The sequence below is a fragment of the Pinus tabuliformis genome, chromosome 4_1, assembly GCF_031772625.1.
Source record: "Pinus tabuliformis cultivar Carrire ecotype Pingquan chromosome 4_1, CPIR1, whole genome shotgun sequence".
In the NCBI taxonomy this organism is placed as follows: Eukaryota; Viridiplantae; Streptophyta; class Pinopsida; order Pinales; family Pinaceae; genus Pinus; species Pinus tabuliformis.
Window position 1 is genome coordinate 328,479,852 of NC_142303.1, and position 25,056 is coordinate 328,504,907.

General features: G+C 42.1%; 2 protein-coding genes across 2 annotated transcripts; both read right to left on the bottom strand.

The window, feature by feature from the left end:
- Window positions 1-922: 922 nt before the first annotated feature.
- Window positions 923-2,245, bottom strand: LOC149175619 (uncharacterized). The gene has a single exon (XM_089421182.1). The coding sequence runs from the start codon at window positions 2,243-2,245 to the stop codon at window positions 923-925; it is 1,323 nt and encodes a 440-aa protein (XP_089277308.1).
- A 93-nt stretch (window positions 2,246-2,338) lies between these two features.
- On the bottom strand, window positions 2,339-3,106 carry LOC149175620 (uncharacterized). Its single transcript, XM_089421183.1, has one exon. It carries the CDS (start codon window positions 3,104-3,106, stop codon window positions 2,339-2,341), a length of 768 nt encoding a protein of 255 aa, XP_089277309.1.
- Between the last annotated feature and the right edge of the window lie 21,950 nt (window positions 3,107-25,056).

Below are 25,056 nucleotides of genomic sequence, written 5' to 3' on the forward strand. Positions count from 1 at the left end.
CAAGGAAAGGCGAATGACGAATTAAATAAACACTTCTATAATATAATATAAGTCAAAATTCCAGAAACCATGAAGAGAAACAAGCAAAACAACACTCACAAAAGCAAAATGACAAAAAGCTATAGAAAAAGCGGCAAAATATGACAAAAGAAAAACTCACCCGGAAAATTGACGCAAATCCACTTAAGGCCCCTTGATCTCCTTAGGAATGATAGAGCTTGAATATTGAATGTACAAATGAGCTCTGTAGGAATCTATTAAATAGATTTGGGTGGAATGGGGCTTATGACACGCATGCCTGAAATCAAGGAAAAAATGATTCTTGGGGGAAATTTCTAAAAATAGGAATTTTTCCACCAATAAACTAATGATGAATCCCTATTTTCTAGGGATTAATTTTTTTCTTGTTTCTTTTTTTCTTTTATGGGAAACTTTCCATGCATAATGCTAAGGAAGATTGTGCAATTCTAGGGAACTGGGCAACTTCCCGGCTAAGTGCATTTCGCAGCTTATGAGCTCAAGGAAAGAATTGTGCATTTTCTAAGCTTAGTGTTGGGCTTCCATCCATGCCTATGTAATTCTTAAGCTTAGGACTGAGCTTCCATTCTAGATTGCACAATTTCCATCATCAAGGCTAGCTTTTTTTCCACTGGAAAAATCCGTAATTTTCATTAAGTAGAGAAAATTACATATTGTAAATGCAGTAGCATATGCGGTAATCAGTGCCGTTAATCAAGATCCACCACGCAGGGTGATCAGGCTGTTTAAACAAAAAAGCTATTTGTATTGACAGTTTAACAGTCTAGTTAATAGTCGCCTGTACATGACCACGCAGGGTCCATTTTCAATGTATCTTTCTATATATATCAAAAAGATTTACAAAAATTTTATCAGAACTTGAACATTTAATCATTTGCTATGATCAGGGACTATTGTCCCTCTGATATCGCTGATTTATATACGGCCTGTGGTAATAGCAGTATTCCTCAGTTCCTCGCTGCTCCAATATTAACCATTCTCCTCTGGGAAGTAGCGCGGCCTCCTTGGATAATTGATCAGCGCTGCAGTTATATTCCCTGTATATGTGCATACAAGATATATGGTTAAATGCTGCCTTGAAAGTATGTGTTTCATACAATATGTTGCTAAGTGTGTGAATGTGACATATTGTAGAAAGATTGAACCAGTTTACAACAATCTTTGAATCCCCAAAAATGTTAAGATTTAAACACTGATGTCCGAGAGAGAAATGTAATAAGTCTCGTAGGGTCATGAGTTCCGCAAAATTGTTAGAGCCCACACCAAGCCCCAGTTTTACTTTGTAGCTGTGTTGTTCATTGATATGGAGAACAAAACCACCCCCACAGCCATTTTGATTCGCGGCCCCATCGAAAAAGGCCCAAGGGACAGATTTGTCTATGATGGGGGGTGGTTGAATGCGCCTCTCCCTAGGGGGATTAGGGTTGGGCAGTTCATGGTATGCGGAGATAATGCCGGCTTCCGTTTGAGGCCAACACGCAGCCATGTTATCAAAGATATACCTGTTGCGGACCTTCCAAATATGCCAAATGACCACTACGGGAAGGTTTAGTAACTTTGATCCCGGATGTCTACGATTCCAATCTTCCCATGCACTTTGTATATCGTCTCCGGTCCAAGACCCAGCAAAGCCAATAGATGTGGAAATGTTTTGCCAGAGAGTGCGGGATGCTGTGCAGTGTAGGAAGAGGTGTACAGTTGATTCCGATGCCTCTTTGCACAGTATACACCAAGATGGCCCATAAATCGCTCTATGGGTTAGATGCTCTCCCGTGGGAACTATATCCTTAAGAACACACCAGAAAAAAAGTCTGGTACGTGGGGGTGCAGTAAGCTTCCAAATATCTCGCCACCAGTGCAATGTCAAGTCCGGTTTTTTATGCTGAATGAGGGAACAATATCCAGGCTTTGGTGTGTATGTACCATTATCTGCCAAACACCAAATTAGTTCATCAGGCCCCTGTTTGATTCGGATATGTGATTCAGATAATGCTGAGGTATATTCAAGCCACTCCTGATGCCATTGTGGGGGGAGATCGAGTTGTAGGGCCGACTTCCATGCCTGTGAGAAGATATCTATGTTCTGTTGATCGGCGATGTGTGCAATAACCCTTATCCCTCGTGCATGAAGGTGCCTGATAAGATCTCTACTAAGTATGTGTCTTTCCCCATTTCCTATCCATGGATCTTGTCCAATCCTTCCCATCGATCCATCATTGATTCTCCAAACCAAATTGTCTCGTATGAGGGGAAGGGAATGGAGCAATGCCTTCCATACCGAAGAGCATCCTGTTACCTGCTATGATGGTAGTCTGATCCAGTCCAATAAGCTCTGAGGCCAAATGTATTTATGGTATGATATTTGTGCCCAAAGATTCTGACTTGTCATCAGTGACCAGCCCATTTTTGCAGCAAGTGCTTGGGCGAAGAGGGGAAGGTCCTTGAGCCCCCATCCGCCCCATTTCCTTGGTAGGGCTATCTTTTGCCAGCTTATCCAGGCAAATAATCTTTTGTCCTGATTGCCATTCCAGAGGTATCTGTTACAGAGTTGTTTTAAACGCCCTAGAATGTTCCGCGGAATCCATGCAAGTGCCATCCAGAAGACCGGAGTGGCCTCCAAGACAGATTTGATAAGCACCAGTCTGCCTGCCCTTGATAAGTATCTGAAGCTCCATACAGTGAGTCTCTTCTCCAACTTTGTAACCAGCCAAACCCAATCAACAATTCTTTGACAAGTAGGTTTTAGCCAGTACCCCAAATATTTTAGGCCCCTATCCAGGGGGTGAATGCTGTAGGGAAAAGCCTGCTGTGCAAAATGTGATTCCTGAACCGATGTACGAGTGAAAGTGATAGTGGATTTAGTATGATTTGCGAGCATACCTGTAGCGGAGGAAAAGAGAAGAAGAATCTTGGAAAAAGTTCTGGAATCCCGTATGCTGCCATCCAACAGAATGAGTACATCGTCCACAAATAGAAGATGAGTGAGAGAGCAATCATCTGAGATCCGGAGACCACAGATATCGCCATTCCTTTTTGCAGAGGCTATGAGCCGACTAAGACCTTCCATGACTATCAGGAAGAGAAGAGGAGACAGTGGGCAGCCTTGCCTCAGTCCCCTTTCAGAGTGAAAAAAGGGTGAGGCCGAGCCATTGATGAGAATACTGAAGGAGGGAGATGTAATACAGGCCATAATCCAAGTGATGTATATGTGAGGGAAACCCAGATGAATAAGAAGCATTTTGATATAGAGCCAACTGACACGATCGAAAGCTTTGGATAAGTCAATCTTGAGAATGATGCTCTTGAGATGCTTGGACCAGATAGAATGGATGGCTTCTTGAGCCGAACCAATGGCTTCATGAATTTGTCTGGATTCGAGGAAAGCAAATTGTTGAGGGGCAATATGTCTGGAGAGAATCGTTCTGAGACGGTTGGCAATGGTCTTGGAAATGATCTTGTATAGACAGTTGCACAAAGAGATAGGTCTATAATCATCAAAAGAAGAAGGGGAGTCAGATTTTGGGATGAGAGCTATGAAGGTCGAGTTGATGGCGTGGTAGATGGATCCCGAAGTTCTGCTCTCCTCCACGACATTCAGAAGATCCTACCCCAGGATTTCGTAAAATGCCAGATAGAATTCAATGGTCCATCCATCCGGGCCTGGACTCTTATCTTTTTTGAACCATTTTAAAATACCTTCTAGCTCCCTAGAAGTAGCTCCCTAGAAGTAACCGGAGCATTAAGCTCTTCAGCATCATCCTCATCAACAAATCTCGGAAATTGTCTCGCTATATTGATAATTTCAGGAAGATTTGCTTCACGGGGGCATTTGTAGAGATCTCTGAAATGAGTGACACCAAGGTGGGTAAGCTTATTAAAGGAATCAGCCATGTCTCCCTCAGGAGTGGGGAGTTTCCAAATGGTGTTGGACACCTTTCGACCTTTGGCATAGCTGTGAAAAAACTTCGAATTATCGTCCCCTGCTTGTAACCAAATAGCTCTACTCCTCAATCGCTGGGATTCTTCGCGCTCCTTTAGGATTTTAGCCTTCTGGTTTTCCAATTCTATCAGTCGACCCTTGTCCTCAGCTGTGATGAAACCCAGGCCCCATTCATCCAGTAGTGAGCTCAACTCTGATTCGATATGAGTGAGTTGAGAGGTTTCCTGAGCATGCTTATCCTTGGCCCAATTAATGGAGAGGTGCTTGATCTCAGAGAGGTTTTTGCAGAACCCTTTTGCAAGTGATTCTGTTCCATCAATGGGATGAGTATTCCAATATTCAGAGATCATCTTAATATATGACGGGTCCCTCAGCCAGGTGTGATTGAATTTGTAAGGGGCTTTTGGTTTCTTAAATGGCCCCTGGATTTCCAGATATATAGGCGCGTAATTTAATATGCCCCTCGAGCCCACCCATTGCTTGTAATGATGCAACTGTTAAAGGAGCGAATCTTTCATGATAAATCTGTCAAGTCTGCGTGCCAATGCTGCATCGCCCACCCTCGTGTTCCTCCAGGTGGGAAGGAGTTTATGCATGGAGATATCCACAAAATTTGTTTGCTCTAAAAGATTAGTCATATAATCTGTAATAGAGTCGATTTGTGCCGCCGATCCCCATGATTCCCTAAATCCTAATGAAAAGTTGAGATCTCCTCCGATTATGGTTTGCCCCGCATCCATGAGGGAGAGATGTAAGAGTCGCTGCCAAAATTGTTCTCTTTGATTACAAGGGGCATATACATTCACTAACCTGAGATGCATGCCCAGATCAGTAGTGAAAAAATCCAGACCCAGATAACCGGGCCCCCCCAAGTAGCTTCAACCTTAATGGAGCGAGGGTTAACTCCAATGGCCAGACCACCGGATCGACCAGCAGCATCGAGGGCTACAAAGGACCAACCCGGGGTCAAGGATTGAAAGGATTGGGAGATTTGTTCGGCCGAGCAAAGAGTTTCTTGTAGCAGAATGATATCAATAGGTTCAGTCTCAATGAGACGCTTCATGGCTAGTTTCTTGGAGGCACTAGCCAACCCCCTGCAATTATAAGATAAACACTTCATGGGGGAACACTGCAAGGGGTATATCCTGCTCTAAGGACCCCGTCAATGGTGGATTGACGACCAGAGACAACCTCCGCCCCTGCTTTCTTAATAGCCTTTGAGAGATCAGACTTCCTGCCTCTGGTAGGCAGGGGGCCGGCACCCGGCACAGAGATACCAAGACCAGACTGGTGGGCCGACATATCTTTGGAATGAGATCTGGACCGAAGGAAGTATGGATGAGGGGGGGAGACCTCGGAGGATGGTCGGGGGGAGGAAGATGAGGAGGGAGAGAGCAAGGAGGGACCAGTGGTGGCAATGAGGGGGGGGGATGACATAGAACAATGAGCCATAGATGTCTGGAAAGAGGCACCTGAATCATTAATAATATGATCAATAATAGAGAGAGGAGGGTTCAGAGGAGTACCCGAGGCTGAAACAGCTTCAGCTGCCGAGCGAGCCCTGGTCATCGGCGGCGAGGAGTGCCTGAGTCCAGGGTCGACCGCTGGTGAGGATGCCACCGGAGACTGCCCAGTAGGAATGGGGCGCGTGGAGACCGGTGAGGCAGCCCTGGAAGGTGCAGGAGTGATCTTCGGGGAGTCCTCAGCTTTTCGATTGAGTGGGCAGTCTTTGTAGAGATGCCCGACCTTGTGGCATCGCCTGCAACGGAACGGGACCCCCTCATAATCTAGTATCTGAACTTTGATGTATCTTACCCACTGCAAAGTGATATTTTCCTCCAGCCCTTCACGGGTGTCCAAGTGAACCAATATACGCGCGAGGGTCCTGCTTCTTGATTCCACAAACGTGCGGTCATGATCGAGATATGTACCCAGTGCATTACCAATCCTGATGAAAACTTCTTCACCCCAGAACTGTAGAGGAAGACCCGGCAGGCGCACCCAAATTGGTCCAGCTCCAATTTGTTCGCGTTCTGGGTCAAATAGAGGACTCCACCTCTTGAGGAGTACCGGGGCCATTTCAATGTGCCAGTACCTGGCCAGTACCAGGTCCGTGTAACTCTCCTTTGAGAAATGTAAAGAGAACCAACCTCTTGGCAATATATGGACTTCTGGCAGATCAATAAGCAAACCTCCCCAAATCTCCTTCACCCATTGTGTCAGCCTTTTTGCCGAATATGCCCTGCCCCTGACATGCCCTACCAGCACAGTGTTTGCCATGATAGCAAACTCGCCTATTGCCGAGGTCTCACCGAACCTTATGGTGATATCCTTTGAGGTAGCCTTAATGCACTTCGACTTCCTTTTGCTGGTACGGGGTGCAGACGGATGGTCCACCAGGGGGTTTGGTACGCCTTCCTGAGGAAAAGGTTTAGCAGGTTTAACCTTGACAGCAGGAGTCTCGAAACACCCAGATGGTCGGGTTCCAACACAAGAGGTATGCGCCGCTGCAGAGACCAGAGGGTTGACAGAAGGAGCAGTAAAAAAGGATGAGGAAAGCGGGTCAAAAGAGGGCGAGGGAGGGGTGTGAGAGGATAGAATATGAAGGGTGCCCGGAGAGAGTGGAGGGACCTCGAAATTAGGGGATTCGATAGGGTGAGACCCGATGAGGGGAGGGACAGAGCTGTGCCGCGGTAGGGAAACAACGGGAGGTTGGTGAGATGATTCCGGGCCAGCAAACAGCGAAGACAATACAATCGGAGGGGTAGGAGTGAACCTAGGGTTGTCAAAGATGACCCTGTCTGGGAAAGGCTCCTCAATGTAATCAACCGCTTCCAAATCCATGTTGTCGTCCATCCTGTCCACAGATCGAAATTCTGAAAGCGACGGGTGTAGACTGCTACGTTGAACAGTGCGCCTTGTTGAGACCGTGACGGTATTCTGCAGAGGTCTGGCAGAAACCCTCATCATCAAGGCTAGCTTACCTTCCAAGATTGTACAGTTTCTAGAGGGAAGCCCAAGATTATTGCAAGGTCAAGTCGGAAGGTTAGCCTGTGACTCAAAAAGATAATATAAGTATGGAAACAATAAAACACATGCACAAATGAAAAGAATAAGTCTTAATCAAATCATGAATACTTGACGACAATAAAAGATAATCTCATTTAAATAGAAGTGAAGAATCCAAAATCAAAGCATAAGAAAAATTTTGGAGGGTGGTTGTAGCAGCTACAACACTTGGCAACACAATGGTATAACTCCAGCTCTCTGTATGGGTTTTTTCTCATGCAAGACAGGTCTAACTGTTCATTAAGTATTTTTAAGTTAATTGATTACCATAGCTTATTCACTTAGCTTGTGTTAAAGATATAGTCCCTACCATTTACTTCATCGGAAACACACTTAACCAAGCCAAGTCAAACTAAGTTGTTTCGATTGGGGATGGGGAGTATATAGATACACAAGCGAAAAGGACTTCTAGAGTCATTGCTTTCATCTTTGGTGTTGCTCTACTGCCAACATGCCTGGACAGTACCCCGACGGAGTCACTTTAGGAACACAAACATTGCTCCACTGCTAGCGAGCCTGGATAGTACCCCAACATGTTTTCTTGCTTCATCTCTATGCGTAGGAATCCTTTCTTTTATTTTGCCTTTATTTTTTTTCATTTTGGTCATAGAATTGTGCATAGGCACTTATTGATTTAGTCTAGAAGAGGGATCTCGACTTATTGAGAGAAGAAGAGGTTGTCCCTTCAAAGAAGGATATTTATATATACCTTTGACACACTTGTTAAGGTTTTCCTCCGCTCCTTACTCAACTCGATTCGGTTGACGAGGATTAACCGAAAATAAAAGACCGGATAGAGTAGGCGGCGATAGTTATAGGTTCAAGCATCATGATTCCACTATGGTTTTCTCCGAAAAGAATGTATTTTCCAACAAAGTATCATCGACTAAAAGATGCAAGATTCATGGAAAGAGAGGGAATAAATAGATAATCAACTGTTGACAGTAGCACAATTTCCTCATGAAATTAACCACGCTTGCTTCAAAAACTAAACATGGTCTCATGCGGAAGCTATTCTATGACTGAAAAGAAATGAAAGCAAAGTGCGGAGCAGAAAGTAAAAAAAAAAAAACAATGAAAAAAAACAAAACTACTCCTACTCCTAAACTAACCAAGAATAAGTCAAACCTATGTAAAATGATATTTCCAGTGCAACCACCAATGCATTGGTTGGCCTATGTAAGTGAGGGTATTTATGTCAAGAAATATGTTCAACAATAATGAAAAAAAAAAAGCTAAGGCAATACACACCAAAACATTCTAATTTTGAAGGTGCACGCAGAAAAGTAAAAGTGCATGCAAAGTATTTTGTGGATGCATTACGGAGTTCAGGCATGTTGTGACATAAAGAAAAGAAAGGATGAACATTCAAACTGTGAAACTGAGTGAACATGAAGAAAGTATAAAAGTTTCAATTTTCAACAATGCTCACCAAGTATGACTCCTTCAATGACTGATGTTGTTGGGAAAAGTATCCAATACGGAATGACCCTATCCCACTCTAAGGGTGATAGTACCTCAGCAACAACCGAATGCAAAGCTATTCAAGATCACTTCTTTATGAGATGTAAGAGAGGGGAGAAAGAGATCCACTAACCGTTGTCTTCCGCTAATGTTTGACCCAATCTTCTCTCCTTGCTGCTTGCTCCCAGCTCCTTGCTCTTTCACTGGCCCAGCTACACAAAGATCCTGCAAAAGCACAAGAAAGGGAAACTACAAGAAGCATACATCCATAATTGATTCAAGGATTAGAATAAATCAAATATACAAGCATCAATATGCCATAAAGACACATGCATATAGAAGAACCTCAAATGCTTTATTAATGGAAGAAGTAAAGTTCTGAGAGTGTTACAACCATAATAGGCCCAATCCAGCAACACCTCCCAGCAGAAAGAAATCTCCTCTTCACCTCCTTCAAAGCAATCACCCAATAGTTCTATACTCAAACCAACAGCACTTCCTTACATTCACAAGATTCCAGCCTCCTTAGACCTCATGAGAGAGCTCTATATATAGGAGATTTGGAGAAAGGATGAGTTAGCTTGAGTTTGGCATGAAGCTGACTAGTGTCCTCTCCCACTTTAGTTATACTTCAGTTCTTGAGTCCACTTGGAGTTTCTTGCTTCCACTTGGAGATCTAGATCCTCTTACTCATCACAAGGCAAATTCCCTGATCCAAGTGTCATTTTGGAAGCTTCCTGGGTATTTGACACCTTGCAGAATGACTGTGCCACTTGGCCAATCTCGCCTAACGCAGGTAGCCTTCATTAGAGTTGACATTCAGCGCAGGTACAGAGTGGAGCAGTTGACATTCAGCGCAGATGCTCAGTGGAGCAGTTGACATGATCCAGAATTAGCTTGTTTTTGAGTGTTTTCAGGTGGAGAACTGATTTTCAGTGCTGTGGTTTGCTGACCTTGTTCCTCTAGGGGTAGGAACAACATGTTTAGGGACTTTGGATCCCTTAGATTATTGACATTTCATGCTTCATGCTGTAAGGCACAAAAATGTCTATAACAGTTGCCCCCTAAAGTATGAGGTCGTTTATCGGGTGAAATGCTTTATCAGGAGGATCCGAAGTTCATTCAATCACTGAGAGGTGCCCTGTAATAAAATACAATACAATACATTATTTTTCATTCTGCTTTCATGATCTAGCTGAGGCGGGCATTCCCATGCTCAGCTTTATAAATTCATTTTGGTACATAGAACAGACGATCGTCTGATGGTAGACTGATAATTCTCTGCTGAAATTATCATCCTTTGAGTAGGATGATCATGTGCTGCAATGATGTACATATCAAATGTCTTTATATTTCCTGAATATATATCGCAGCCCGGATGGATGAAACTAGATCCGGGGTCTTCAAACTCGTTCGATCTTCACTCTAAGTACAAGTCGATCCATGTGAGAATTGCGCTGAAGTCGAACATGGAAAGACATCGCTTGATTACCGGTCAATAATGTAAACCGTTAACAAGCGCGAGAGGAATCACCAATAATGACAATGACCCTCAAGGTACTGCAGTACAATTCACGTGGTGTGAATAAAGGACTTGGCGTCGAACACCACGCAAAATCTTCTGGTCGAAGGTCATTGATGTATACCTGTCGCCGGAAGTGAGAAACTTGCCATTGAGGCATGCAAGCTTCAAAGTACTGGGGTTTTGTTCCTAGATCAACTTCTTGGATAATGAGCTGAAGTCGACAAGAAGTGATCCGTCAAAGGAGGGCCTTAATGAATCCCACATCAGTGACACGGAACGGAGTTAATGATTTTAGTGGAGGTGAAAACAATCTGTGAGATATGATTCAGGGTGGCGATCATGGGTGGATGAAGGATAATGTATGGCAGTGGATGGGACACGGTTGACTCTTTCTGAACACATCTCTTGAACATATAACGACACTGATGTGATGGATCGGTAGCATTACCCCAAATGTGGATGGTTTGGCGAAGACCATGGTGATGAGACCGGTGAATGAAACAACCCAACCCGATGTGATACGGAGGACAAAGTGTCATGTTCAAGAGCGACTTGCTACCATTAAAGCTTTGAGGTTCTCCCAATTTTTCCCCAGTCATTTCTGACCAGTACCTCTTTATTTTTGTCAAGCTTGAGGAGGATAACATATGCTTGTTCTATAACCTGCCCTTCGGGCAAGCCCATCGCTATGTTTTAACGAGCCTAGCGATAGGGAAACTCGTTCTCGTCTAAAGACAAGTTTGTCGCTATTTAATCATTTTAACGAGTCTAACGACAAGGAAAACTCGGTCCTTTTCATTTTTAGAGAGTCTGAAAAGGTACAGAAAGTTAACTCCAAAATTCCTTTTTCGTCATCTAATCCCTTAAGTCCGAAAAAGTATAAAACAATACAGAAGGGATGAGTTTTCGATAACTTTAACGAGCCAAATAAAACAAGCGCTCGACCTTTTTGTGCAATAATCCCTCAGGTCCAAAAAGATTAAAATCTAGAGGAGGGATAGCTCTTCCGGTCATTTTAACGAGCTGGAAGGCCAAAACTCGGCAAACTTTTCATATTTTACGAGTCAGATGAAAAGAGCTCAAAGAAGACTCGTCTTTTGAGGAACGAGTGATAAACAGGGATAACAGCAGATTCCAGGTACAGGTTGGAATTTTCCAATCACGGCAGTGTCACAAGGATGGCTAAGTGAGATCACTCTTCGCAGCTGTTCCTCAAAAAGGGTAAACAATCATATGGGGGTGAACGATTGGCCAAATGGAATGGAGGTGGCAAGTGCAAACACGACCAAGGCTTTTTATGGCTAATAAATTTACGATCACAATGGTTATTTACCGGAATAGGTTCATTTTTTAATGAGCTTAAACTCTGGAGGAAACTCTTGCTCACGCTTTTCTATTTTTTAACGAGCATAAATTCCACGGTAAAACTGCTCGATCTTATGTTTATTTTTTAACGAGCATGAACTATGTGCTAAAACTGCTCGGATCTCGCTTTTCTATTTTTTAACGAGCATAAATTCCGCGGTAAAACTACTCGATATACCAGTCATAAGATAAGAAATGTCTCCTGCAAGATTCCAATTTTTATAGAGCTTGCACCTCACATAAGCTATGCTCCCTCTCATCCTTTCTTTATGCAAGTTCGGAAACGGCTAATCCCAAAAAACAGATAAATAACCGCTCCTAGCTTGCACTCCAAAAGGTTTGCATGCCCCCAAGTATAAAGTACAATTTCAAGGCTGCCCCTACTTATCCGATAAAACATTTGTTTTAAAGGGTGAGGCTTGCCTCTTTCTGGTTACCCAAAGATTGTTTTGTTAACACCATCAAACGAAAACACTTCCTCGGCACTGTCTACCGAAGTAGACAATGGTGAATGACCTTTGTCAAACACGTAACCTTATCAAAAGAATCTTGTTCTAGAACAACCCCTCTTCCTTCCACGGACGGGGTACGGACTAGTCATATTCCTTCGCGGAAATTCTACCTTATACCCAAGGTTTCCTCTGCCCAAAGCAGACCAGGATGCATGCCCCCTGGGTTCCAGTCCCATCTTTCCGAATCACTCGCACTCATCGGGAAGGAGGACTGGGGGTGGAGACATTTCTTGGGTGAATAGACCATTCAGGGTTGGTATTTGACTATTTGCTATGCGTGATCCTGGAAATGAAAGTTGGTCTACGAGCTTGACCATTCTTCCTTCGTGTGGAAAACACATTACTCTAAAGAGTGAGGAGACTATAGCTTCCATGCAATATATATAGTCTCGTCCAAGGAGTAGGTTATAATCCAAGGGTCCTTGAACGACCATCACGTTCATTTGAACGGTCTTCCCTTTCAACGTAACAGGTACATTGGGGAGGATCCCTAACGGTCGACTGGTTCCTTTATCAAAACCCGAGAGATTTCTTATCTCAGGCAAAAGCTCCGGGGAACCCAGTGCTTTCCAAGCAATAGAGGAAAGGATACTCACAGATTCCCCTTCATCAATGATAGTTCCAGCCATTACCATTCTGTAGATTTGGACTATGATTCTGAATGGTATACTGGCTGGCAACCGGGGTCTGCCTAGTTGGTTCCAATCAATGGACACAACCAGGTTGCTTGGTGGTGGGACCGAATACACGGCCGGATATGACCCTGACGATGTTCCTTCCTGCGATAAAGGAATGGGCGCATTTCCCTGATGCTCATCAGAGTCGGTGTTGATGAAAAGAATCTGGATGGTGTCATCCTTATTCTCTTCAGTGAGGGTGTCATTTGAAGATGAATCTTCAGTGACGGTGTCATTTGAGGATGAAACCTCTGAAGGAAGAACCGGGTCAACTGTCGTATCGACCTTTAGACTTTCGTCTGGTCTGGATTCAGTAGGTTCATTTTCAATGACTGACGCTTCAGCTGACCACTTGAGCGGGCCAGCTGTATTTTCAACCAACGAAGGACTTGGCACGAGTTTTTTGTATCCAGGAGGAAGTCTCAACGGTGAAACCGGGCGATCTTCCAAAACTCTCTTCGCTTCGTCTAAGAAGGGACAACGGTGGATGGCGTGATCGCCTTTACACAGTTTGCAGGGGGATCTTGCTCCCCCTCTTTGTCTTGAACCTTCACTTTCGCTGGTTGACGGTAAGCACTCAACATGGCTATTAGAGGTTGATGCTCCCGAATTGTGCAACCGAGGTGACCAGTCCCTTAGTATTCGGGGAATACAGGGACAATCTCTATGGAAGTGGTCTCCTCTACATATGACGCATGGCGATTTAGGCCCGGTCTGTGCAGTGTGTGGATCTTTGTCAGATGTCTTTTGCTTGCCCCCAGTCGCCTTAGGCTCCTTCCTCTTCCTCTCCTTCTTCTTCTTCTCCTTCTTCTCCATGGGAGCTTGGCTTTTGCCGGCTCTACCTCGCGAAGATGAAGGATTGGAGGAAGAGTTATAGGAAGTTGAAGGTTGGTGGGCAGCTCTAGACTCATCTAACTGTTGACTCGACTGTTCAGGAACCATGGTGGTCTGAACTACATTAGTTGAGAATAGCCAAACTGGCAAGCCAATTGTCAGTCCTGGAAGCGACAATGTGGCCATGTGGGGCGCACCAACTTCTCCCCAAGAAGAGAATGGACTAGGATTTCCATCATGTGGAATTCCTTGGTTGGGGCGTTCCATGTTCTCAACTTAAGATCAACGCGGGAATAGGAGGTGATTATGTTCCGTTTAAAATAAATTTTATAAAGACGCTTTAGACACAACTTGCTTTTTCACTTTTTAAGAGTCGAGAAAAAGCTAAAGATGACTCTAGTCTCCTTCGATGTTTTAACGAGCCCGAAGTGACAAATGCTCGGATGGACTTTTTCAGTTATAGAGTTTGAAAAAGGCCAAAAGAAACTGCTCTGGAATTCTAGGCAGAGGGTGTGCCAAACTTTTCGCAAAACCACAGAATACGTTTTACGGTACGAGTGGTCGATCTTCGTGAATGTTGTGTTCACTGAATTGCGATCAGTAGGGCGGCCGACATGGTTTCCTATTGGATAAAGGCTTTGTTCCTATAGGGGTCTCCCAATATATATGTGACGGTACGTGGGAGCACAAGTCCGTATTGATACTTATCGCTTCACCGTGGAGGAATCACCCAACCACTCGACGCTAAGATATCACGTTTAACGACGCCGGAACACGTCTCTAGCTTAGACCTCTATGTGTTTGCGTTATGTTTCAATGCGTTGTTATGTAAATTCAATTTATTTTAAGGTTGATCTTGTTTAGTAGTTTGCCTTTATGGATCACCACGAGATGTATGATAACACTCCTAAATGCAGTCTAAGATGATAAGCAAGCTTTTCAATCTTTCAACTTTGAAAATCTTAATTACTGAGGGAAAAGAAAGACAACATCTTTTCACACAGATCATAGAGCACACACTAATGCACTTTTTCCTAAATCAACATGCAAGCTGTCATAATGCACATGCACAATGCAAGTATTTCTTTTCTCTTTCTTAATGTTTGTGCGACACAAAAAAGAAAGCTGTTGTATAACTTTGAATTCAATTTCAAGTGAAAGCAAACAAGCTTGTCCAAAATCAAAAGACACCTTAAGATTTACTTGTTTCGACACTAGAAATATATAAACTCAAACCATATGACGAAAGCAAAAGCTCAATCAGCTATAAACAGCAAACAAACTAACTCTTAAGATCAAAACGACACTTTATCACAGGTCTAGATCTAAGAGGCCACAGCAAGACTAGTTCACTTTCTTTATGGGAAACTGTAAATGATACAAGAAATACACAAAGAACAAACACAGTTTCTTTATACAACCGAGGCGGAATAGTGGCAAGGAAAGTTGGTTTCAGATAGGCACATTGACTGGTAACAGGCAGCAAAAACAAGAGTGAAAACAGGGCAAGAAACAGTAGGAAACCCCAGTAGCACAAGGCAAGACTGGTCCAGCGCAGGTGGTACACAGGCAGTTTGACCTTCAACGCAGGTAGCCCTTTCGGGAACTGCGCTAAAATGCAGACAGCCTTCACACAGCCTGCACTGAAGAACGAAACTTTCGTTTCTCTTGGTTTCCGGGTCACAGATTGCTCAAAAATTCATAGTTTTTGGCCAAATCAGAAGCTATCAGTCAAGGACACACTAAGGGATGACAAAGAGGATGAAAAGCTATCACTAAGAGCTTATTAGAGTCCTTGTGGATCAGCTCTTCAAATCATAAACTTGCCCAGAAACTGAGCTAGAGTAGCTGCCCTCTACTTTGCATTTGAAAGATCCAAATGCAGTTCGATTCGGTACTCCCTTCGTTTATGAAATGAATAGAAAAAACACAAACAACCAACAAGATACGATCCCCAACGGAGTCGCCAATTTGTTGTTGGGAAAAGTATCCAATACGGAATGACCCTATCCCACTCTAAGGGTGATAGTACCTCAGCAACAACCGAATGCAAAGCTATTCAAGATTACTTCTTTATGAGATGTAAGAGAGGGGAGAAAGAGATCCACTAACCGTTGTCTTCCGCTAATGTTTGACCCAATCTTCTCTCCTTGCTGCTTGCTCCCAGCTCCTTGCTCTTTCACTGGCCCAGCTACACAAAGATCCTGCAAAAGCACAAGAAAGGGAAACTACAAGAAGCATACATCCATAATTGATTCAAGGATTAGAATAAATCAAATATACAAGCATCAATACGCCATAAAGACACATGCATATAGAAGAACCTCAAATGCTTTATTAATGGAAGAAGTAAAGTTCTGAGAGTGTTACAACCATAATAGGCCCAATCCAGCAACACCTCCCAGCAGAAAGAAATCTCCTCTTCACCTCCTTCAAAGCAATCACCCAATAGTTCTATACTCAAACCAATAGCACTTCCTTACATTCACAAGATTCCAGCCTCCTTAGACCTCATGAGAGAGCTCTATATATAGGAGATTTGGAGAAAGGATGAGTCAGCTTGAGTTTGGCATGAAGCTGACTAGTGTCTTCTCCCACTTTAGTTATACTTCAGTTCTTGAGTCCACTTGGAGTTTCTTGCTTCCACTTGGAGATCTAGATCCTCTTACTCATCACAAGGCGAATTCCCTGATCCAAGTGTCATTTTGGAAGCTTCCTGGGCATTTGACACCTTGCAGAATGACTGTGCCACTTGGCCAATCTCGCCCAGCGCAGGTAGCCTTCATTAGAGTTGACATTCAGTGCAGGTACAGAGTGGAGCAGTTGACATTCAGCGCAGATGCTCAGTGGAGCAGTTGACATGATCCAGAATTAGCTTGTTTTTGAGTGTTTTCAGGTGGAGAACTGATTTTCAGTGCTGTGGTTTGCTGACCTTGTTCCTCTAGGGGTAGGAACAACATGTTTAGGGACTTTGGATCCCTTAGATTATCGACATTTCATGCTTCATGCTGTAAGGCACAAAAATGTCTATAACAACTGAGCAATAGGATCATGCAATACAGATGGAGGATGCAAAAATTGTGAAACATAATGATTTTCAATTCGTGTGGAGGGGTGATGAGGAGTCTTGAAAAATGCATTGATACTCTGATCGAAATTGAAACTGGACTCAAGATTAAGAGAACCTAACATAACCATCAGCTTGGACTGAAGTGCCTCGACAACTTGTGGAAGTTCCAAATCATCAGAAGATAGATCATCAAAGACTGGTGGCTTAGAAAAATCAAGAGCAGAAAAATTAGAGTCACGACCAAATGAATGACTGAAAAGATCACAACAACCATGATCAAAAAATTCAAGATAAAAAATAAAGGCATCTTCATGATCTAATGAATCATAAAGAGGGGAAGATTGAAAACAAGAAATTTCACCCTCTAATTCTTCACAATGATGAGATGATAGATTGGGGAGATCAAGAAGAGAATATTTTTCCTCTCTGCATTTGGCTGAAATTTCGACATCCCACAAATTTTGAGAGTGATTGGAAGTAATAATATCATCAAAAGGTATTTCTTAACAAGATTCAACAGGAATGAAAGAATTGTGGAAAATGTTGGGATAATGAGGGAGAGGTGCAGAAGGAAAAGAAACGTCCTTCATCACAAAGTCTTGTTCAGATGTGAACTCCCACACATAGTCATCGTAAATGATATCAAAAGTTCGTTGTTGAACACCAACTCAATCCAAAACTTGATCCTCATGAACATTAAGAGAAACATTTGAAACGAGTGAACACAACAATTCACAATCTGGAGGACGAAAGGAACCAAAGAATTGAGGATGAGGAGATAACACTGCATCGCAAACTTTAGATTCATAGTCCAAACATGTGTTGAAATTATGAGTATGTGTGGTGGGAGAAGATGGTGGTAAATCAACGAATGAATTCTCAAGTTCTCCCACCTCAACCTGTGGAAATGGAGTTGTTTGATTAGAAGGAGATGGGGAGTCACTTGGTACAACAACCTCGTCTGTCATAGATTTAGAAGCTCTAATACTAAGCTATGTTGAGAGGACTTCAAAAGATTCATATTCATGCGGATTGATAGAAATTTGAACAAGAAATTTGAATTTCTCTTTCTTTAAATTCCAATCAACATCATCTTCATAAAATTCAAAACAAATATGAACGAAATGATCATGAAAATCATCAAGGGATTCATTAGGTGCTTTTTGCAATCGCATAATTTTCTTGAACACAAATTTGTAATCATACCTATCAAAGAGGTGGTAAAGTTCTATGGAAAGATATTATAAAGAGTGTATGGAAGCAATAGGAAATGTGTAATACCATTCCCTTATGCACCCTTTGAACGTGAGAATGAACAACCTATAAACAACATCCTCACAGTGAATATTGTGTTTTTTGCAAAATTCGAGAAAATGAGCGGTGTGCTCAAAGAAGGTTGTTTCACCCTCGCCATGGAAATTAAGATTTTACAAGTCATCAATGGTTCTCATCGACACTTTCAAATTTTCGGTTCTAGAAAAACATTTCGGGGTTGTGATTTGGGGAGAAGCCATTAATTAGTGCTGAAAGTTAAAACAGACGTCATGGGCTCAACTTGTCATCTAGCCCTCCTTCTACTGCTAGAAATTTTGACGGTGTTGGACTCGCCAACATTCAATGGATCTCCCTGATATGAAGTCCCAATTAGACCTCACACCGTTTGGTTTAGGAGTCCCATTCAAAATATAACCTGGTTGTCGATGTAGTGGGTTTTAATGTTGTGCCTTGGCTACAATAATGCATAGAGTGATGTATAGTGACTTTGGTGAGAAAAAATGTGTGACCCTATGGAGATTCAAGTGCGATGCATGAATCTTTTGCCACACGGAAGGGAAAATAAGTGAGCCCCAAAAGCCTGTAATAGTATGCAGATTGAAAGGAACACACAAGTATAAATGAAATCACAAGATAATATGTGAAATAGTTCACAAGTTAACAATGATGAATTAATACAACAACAAACATTCAACAAGATTCATACCAATGCAAACGAAATAGTTCATAAGCATAAGCGTAAGTTAAATAACATACATCACAAACATAACAAGAATAGTCCTACTATATTTACAACATATGCATGAAAATATGTCATCTTTGAGCTTTTATTAAATGAAAGTTCCAATCATACATACACCATTAATGAACCACTAGCCCCAATAGTGGAATGTGAAGTCAACGTCACTTGTTCCTCCAAATTAATATACTTCTTTTATGCTATGGAGAAGCCAAGGCTCTCACAAAATCCCAAGCCTCTAATTCTAAGCCTAATCCTAACCAAAAGCTTGGCTCCCCAAAATCCATTTAAATGAGTTATGAGGTCATATTTATAACAAGAGGGGGTGACTCTTCAACTCCCCTTTATTACTTTTGGACTACCCTCAAGACTCTTCAACTTCTTTACAAAATAACTCATTACATTACATCATGACTCTTCACATTCCAAAATTGACACTTGGAATTCCACTTACAAATTAATTACAAATAATATTACAATTTATACTCGTAACCATATAAGAAAAAATAGGGTAGATCCAAATAGACATCCTAATAAGACAAAACACTATCATGCTTGAGTTTGGGAAAAATCAAGCTCAAAAACTTCTAATTGATGTCTCTCAGTCACGTATCAGTGCCAAGCTTGGTACTGTGTGATGACATCCCCAAACTGTGTGATGGTGTCTAGATGGAAGCATACTCTAGCCTCCATGGCATCCGAGTACAATGATTTGGAACCAGTTTCAACTTCCTTTTGAAGCATGAGCAACATTGTCCTCACTTGGACAGGGCCACCGACGTAGTTCTGCATGTTTTGTCTTTTCACTTCAAAATCTTCCTTGGTGGAAATCTGTGTAAGATTCTCCAAGTATTCTTCTATCTCCTTCCTAACCTGGTTCCCGGGTTTGGCTTTAGTGAGTGAGGCAACTGATGGGGTCTTGTGGGACTTCACCAAGAAATCTAAACTATTGTATAACCATGCATACGTGGCCTAAATTTTACCAATGAATGAGGTGAGTTGCTTGTTGTTCTATATCAACATCTTCTCTCTTCCTTTCTCCATCTTTGTTTGATGCTTCATTTTCTTGCCCAAGTCAAGTGGTACCCCTTTATATTGCATTTACCATTCATGCAAGACAACGATTGTAGCTTGCATATTCCTGAGATTTTTGACAAAATATTTACACTTATGCTGTAAGCCATGCAGTGGAAAATTGCCTTATGCATGGTAACAAGCTCCTCATAGAGATTATGCATGGTATCTCCAAGTGTTGATACTTCACCTTGTTATAGCTCCAAATATCACCCTTGATATTTGTGCTGCTACATTTATGGCCTAGAGCAACCCCTACTTCCAGACCTGGTCAAAATACTTAAAAAACAGTGTTTTACTCCCTATACGCGACATTGCCCTGAGCTAAACGCGTGTGTATGCGGGTCTGTGTATACCCAACCCGCGTATATGTCTTAAAACACTTAAAAAAATTAAATATCCTTAATTTCGGGCAGAGATCACGGGTTTTACCTGTTGATTACCTATTAGTGTTCGTGGCCCAACTGTTCCCAACAAATTCCCAACTAAAAAACTACTTTGGGAGAAGTATAAAAAGGCTTCAATGGAAAGGCCAAAGGGAGAGGAGAGAATAGAGAGAATTACTCTGTTGAGATTATACCTAATCAGGTCTGAAGATCCCTGTGCTTCTAGCACTTTCCCCACTATAGGAAACCCTTGTTTCCTTGAGTTATGATTTCATTTCACTAGTTGAGATATCTTTGTGTGAGTCATGGAAGGAGCCTTTTGAAGACTTGGGATTGGACGGATCCGAAGGACGGTTCCGCTTGGAGCCAGCAAGAGGAAGATTCAAGTGATATCATTCCTCGCTTTGTTTTAGTTATCTGCAATAAAGAAACATTTGTCTTGTTTCTGAAATCAATCTTCTTCATGCTTATGATGTTGTTGTTATGGTTTTCATATGAATAGTTATTTCCATGTATAACTAACCACCTTTCAATAAGTTATGAAGTTGATTTCTATATGATACTTTGTCTATATATGGCTATGCTCCTTTGAATTGGTTGTTTTGCAGGTTCAAGGATCGAGAGAAACTCCAAGAGGGTTTGGACCCTGGCTGGATCTACCCAAACGAAGGACCCCTAGGTGCACCTCTCTTTGCGTAGTTTTCTTATTTAAGTATCATGGCTGTGTGGAATGCTTGTTTTTTACTGTAGATAACCCCTGCTCTACTAGGGTGTTGACCCAAAACCCTAGGGGACTTTGTCCCTCAACAGAATTGGCAACTCCACTAGGGACAACAGTATTGTTATTCATAGTTTGGGTTATTTTAAGCCAATCAGGGCTCAGCCATTGATTTTTTTGCTGTAACTGGTTTGCCTATTCCTGTAGGAACCCAGACTTTAAGTTTGAGCAGTTTCTTCAGACCTATTTTTTGTTTTTTCTTGTGAACTGTTATATACGCAGTTTTGTTAGGTTATAGTAGCATATGTACGCAAGTTTCCCCATATGAACCCGCGTATACGCAGGTTTCCTTGGGCTGAATCGCGTATACACACCACTGTGTATTGATACAGTCGCGTATACCCTATTTTTCCAAGATTTTGTCAAGTCTTTCTGTTTCAGAAGATTTGTTTGCTGGTCTGAGTGTTTCCTGAGCAATCAAGTTTGGTTGTCAGTCTTTGGTTTGTAGCAAGATTTTGGTTTCGAATTCTCTCCTGTTGTGGAAAGTTTTGGTCTTCTTTTGTTTTGTTGCAAGTGTCATCATTTGTGTTTGAGCACACGAGATTTCTTTCTCAGAATATTGGCTGTTTTGGTCTTCTAGAGCAGAAAGATTGGTTTCAATCTTTGTGACAAACTTTATCTTTGTGATCTTCTTGCTTTGTGTCAAAACTGCATCTTATGGCCATTTTCTTTTCTCGCTTTTTGAAATTTGTTGATTGACGATTTTGAAAGTTGCCTTTCTTGGTCATTTGATCATTGTCTCCAAGCTCTTTTTGTTGCTTTTTTGTCGTTCAAGACATCTTGAAACACATATTTTGTTGAGTTTTCGCCCATTTTGACTTGATAACTTGCAAAGTGTTTTTGTTGCCTATTTTTCGGTCTCAAAGTTTTCAATAGTATTTGGAGCGCTTTTGAAAAGTTGTTTTTTTCTTTTGATTTTAAAGAAAACTTCTTAAAAACTTGATTTTTGCTTTCTTTTGCCTTGTTTTGATTTGGTTTCTTTTTGCGAGTGAAAGTGCATTTTGTTTGTCTTGAGTTTTGCTTTTAGTGTTTGGACGAAAAGAGCGTTAGGAACTTATATTCTATCTAAACATCTTAAGTGGCTAATAAGAAGCGATAAACAAATTACTTTCATTCTTTGCTTTAGAGTAATCTTAAGTTTTTGCATCAGCATATACTTATTGCATTAGGATAGTTTGTGCATCTTTTAGGGCATCTAATAGTTTTTGTTAGTTTTTGTGAGTGTGAAGCTTGTTGAAAGAAAAGAAAAGAGAAATTTATTGCTTTCTTAGAAGTTTCTTAGAACCTAGTAGAAATTTCTTTCATCGAAGAATGAAACAAGTGCATTTGCATATAGTTTGGTTTTTATTAAAAAAAAATTGCGTCAAAAAACACCACAAGTTTCATTTCCATTTATCCCTTGACTTAAGAACAGCCCATTTAAAAACAAGCGCTAAATAAAATATACTAGAAATTTTTTATATTGTCAATTTAGACACACCAACAAGTTTTAGGATATTTTAGGGACTTAGATTAGGTTTGTGGAGAGAAAATTCTCCAAGGCCACTTTAAACTGTTAAACATAGAAGTCTGAATAATGAGTGAAAATCCAATAGTGTTAGGGAGACTAGGAAAGCTTCGGATCTGGGAGTTAAGCACAAGGGTTTTTGAAGATAAGGAAGAGAGATACCCCCTCTCCTACTTGTCGGATCTAACCTCAAGACTGCTCCACCTGGCTTTTGACACGAGTTGGTAACCTTAGTTGCTTCTCCTAGGGATCTACACAGGTGGTTGTGGAGGGGAATCCCGTGGCACCTGAGGTCGATGTTGTATCACTCTTAGCAGTACTTTTGGAGGGCACCCTTGCAAAGCTTGGGGGCTTGCACCGACACAGGCTGTTGTTTGGAGGTCAGCGTAATTTCCTCTGATACCTTCACTGGTAGGCCTAGGCCGTCATTATCCCAGACTATCTTCGGAAGGCCCCTACTTCACTTTCTTGTATTTTGGTTTCTGGTCCTCATCACCCGTAGCAGAAAGACTTGAAAGTTGTTTGACTGGCTGATATCTTTTAGGGACATTTTTAGAGTGTGCTCTGTGCTCTTAGTTGGCCTAGCTTTCATTTTTCTTGAGCCTTTAATTAGATCTTAATAAAAAATTCAAAGTGGATGACCGATCGCCTAGATGGTCTCGAAGACTTTGTGGTCTTTCACCACCAAGTTTAGAGCCTTCTCCTAGAAGGCGCAGAGGTAATATTGCCAATGGGTTTCATCCCGTGGTAGCTGACGCATCGGGGATTGATCCTCTGCCCGGGGGCATTAGTGTTCAGGATAGGCCTAGTACTTCCATAGAACTAGAGAGGAACACCCCAGTTCTTTCTCGAGTTCTCTTTCAATCAGAAGATAACATTGAGGTCGAAGAATTCCCAAAGTTGTTAGCGGCTCCGAATTATCCTCTACCTTCTAATCATCTATACGTATTACAATACGTTGGGACTCCCACGCATAGACTGTCAAGTCCAGGTCATATCACGCACTCACCTTCGATGACCACCACTGGAAGCTTGGCTTCTACCACAAGTGCTACAACCATGCAAACTCCAACATTAGTACAAGGGGGATGAACTATTTCCATCCCCTCTGCATATTTATTTGTGTCTTTTGCTAGCACATCCTTAGTTGGGTCTACCTCCATTCCGTCTACGAGTGGAAATTCCCAAGCCAATATATCTAGTTCTGGATTTTTCCGTTTGGCACCCATTCACAGGGTATTCCATCAGTTCCATTTAGTGCCTCCACATCCATGATGGGTGGGTTGGCTTCATTTCAGGGCTTTCCTTTTAGAAGTGGTCATATACCACATTCCAACCCGATGATAGGATCTATGCCTTTCTCTTCTATAGGTCAAGGCAATAATCCCTTTCAAGGTTGGACTAACCCTGCGGTTAGTGGCATAGGAATTGGGAATCCATTTTTTGGCCAAAAAGGGAATATGCCATACTCCACAGTTAGTTCGTTTCGAAGTATTCCTCCCTTAGCTTCTGCTTGGAATCCTTATCAGGGGTTATCGACTCCTTATAATGCTTTAGGATGGAACTTCGCTGGTTATGGAGGTTTTTCGGCTGGAGTTGGTCAAAATCCAAGTTTTGCTAGGCCATAAGGGTCACCTTTTGGTTTAGCGGGTTCTGCTAGTTACTTCGGGTAGCCTGGTGCCTTTTAAAATCCAGGTCAATCTTTTCAGAACTTTGGGAACTCTGCTTAGTCTGGGTGGAATCCCCAAGGTCCTCCTAGGCTTCCTTTTCTGGCAACGTTGAATTTTCCAGATCTCACGAAATTGACAAACGATCCAATCAGATACAAATCGGCCTAGCCTCCAGTCCCAACCAAACTCCCATCGGATATTCCAACGTTTGAGGGGAAGGGTGGTGAAGAGCCAGGTGACCATTTAACCACATTCTATTTGCGGTGCTCATCAAACTCCCTCATCGACGACTCGATTAGGTTGAGCCTTTTTCAACGCACCTTAACTGGCAATGTGGCTAAGTGGTATATAGAGTTTCCAGGGGTCAGCTTTACATCTTTCACCAATTTGACTATATTTTCCTAAACCATTTCTAGTTGCCTGTCCATTATGATGTCGGAATTGAACTTCTGGCCAATTTCCGTCAGGATACAGAAACTCACATTTCTGATCATATTCAGGAATGGAGATGAAGAAAGAGGCTCATTAAAGCCGAAATTCCTCCTAAATACCGTCTCGAATGGTTTTTGAAATCCTTACAACCTGAGATCTCTAAGGATGTCTCTTTGTTCGGAGTCTATTTTGAAGAGCAAGCTATTTTTCGGGCCCAACAGTTAGAATTGATTTACTCGCAGTCTAGGATTCTCCAAAAAATATTGCATGATGCTCGTAGGACTAAGGTTGATATAGCCAAGTCGAAGCCAAGTCCCCATGCAGATGGTATTGTTGGATCCATAGACACTAATGTGGTGAACCTGTTGAGCCAATTGTAGCAGTTGTCTTTACAAACTGCTCCTACCAATCAGGCCACATCGTCTAACCCTTCGCCTTCTCAACCCTCTTCCGTTAATGCCTTCCAATATTCTAACCCCAAAGGAAATCAAAATTCCAATGGGAAGAAGAAAGGATGAGGTAAGAAAAAGAGCCAAGATGAGAAGGTTGACGCAAATAAACCTGGAAATAATGCTAGTGGGGTTGGAAATGAGTCTAGAAAGAAAGTTAAGTTTCCATGTAAGCTATGTAGTGGATACCATTTGACTCATCTCTGCCCAAAAATTCAAGATGCTCAGTGCTTGTTAGGGCAGCAAGGCAC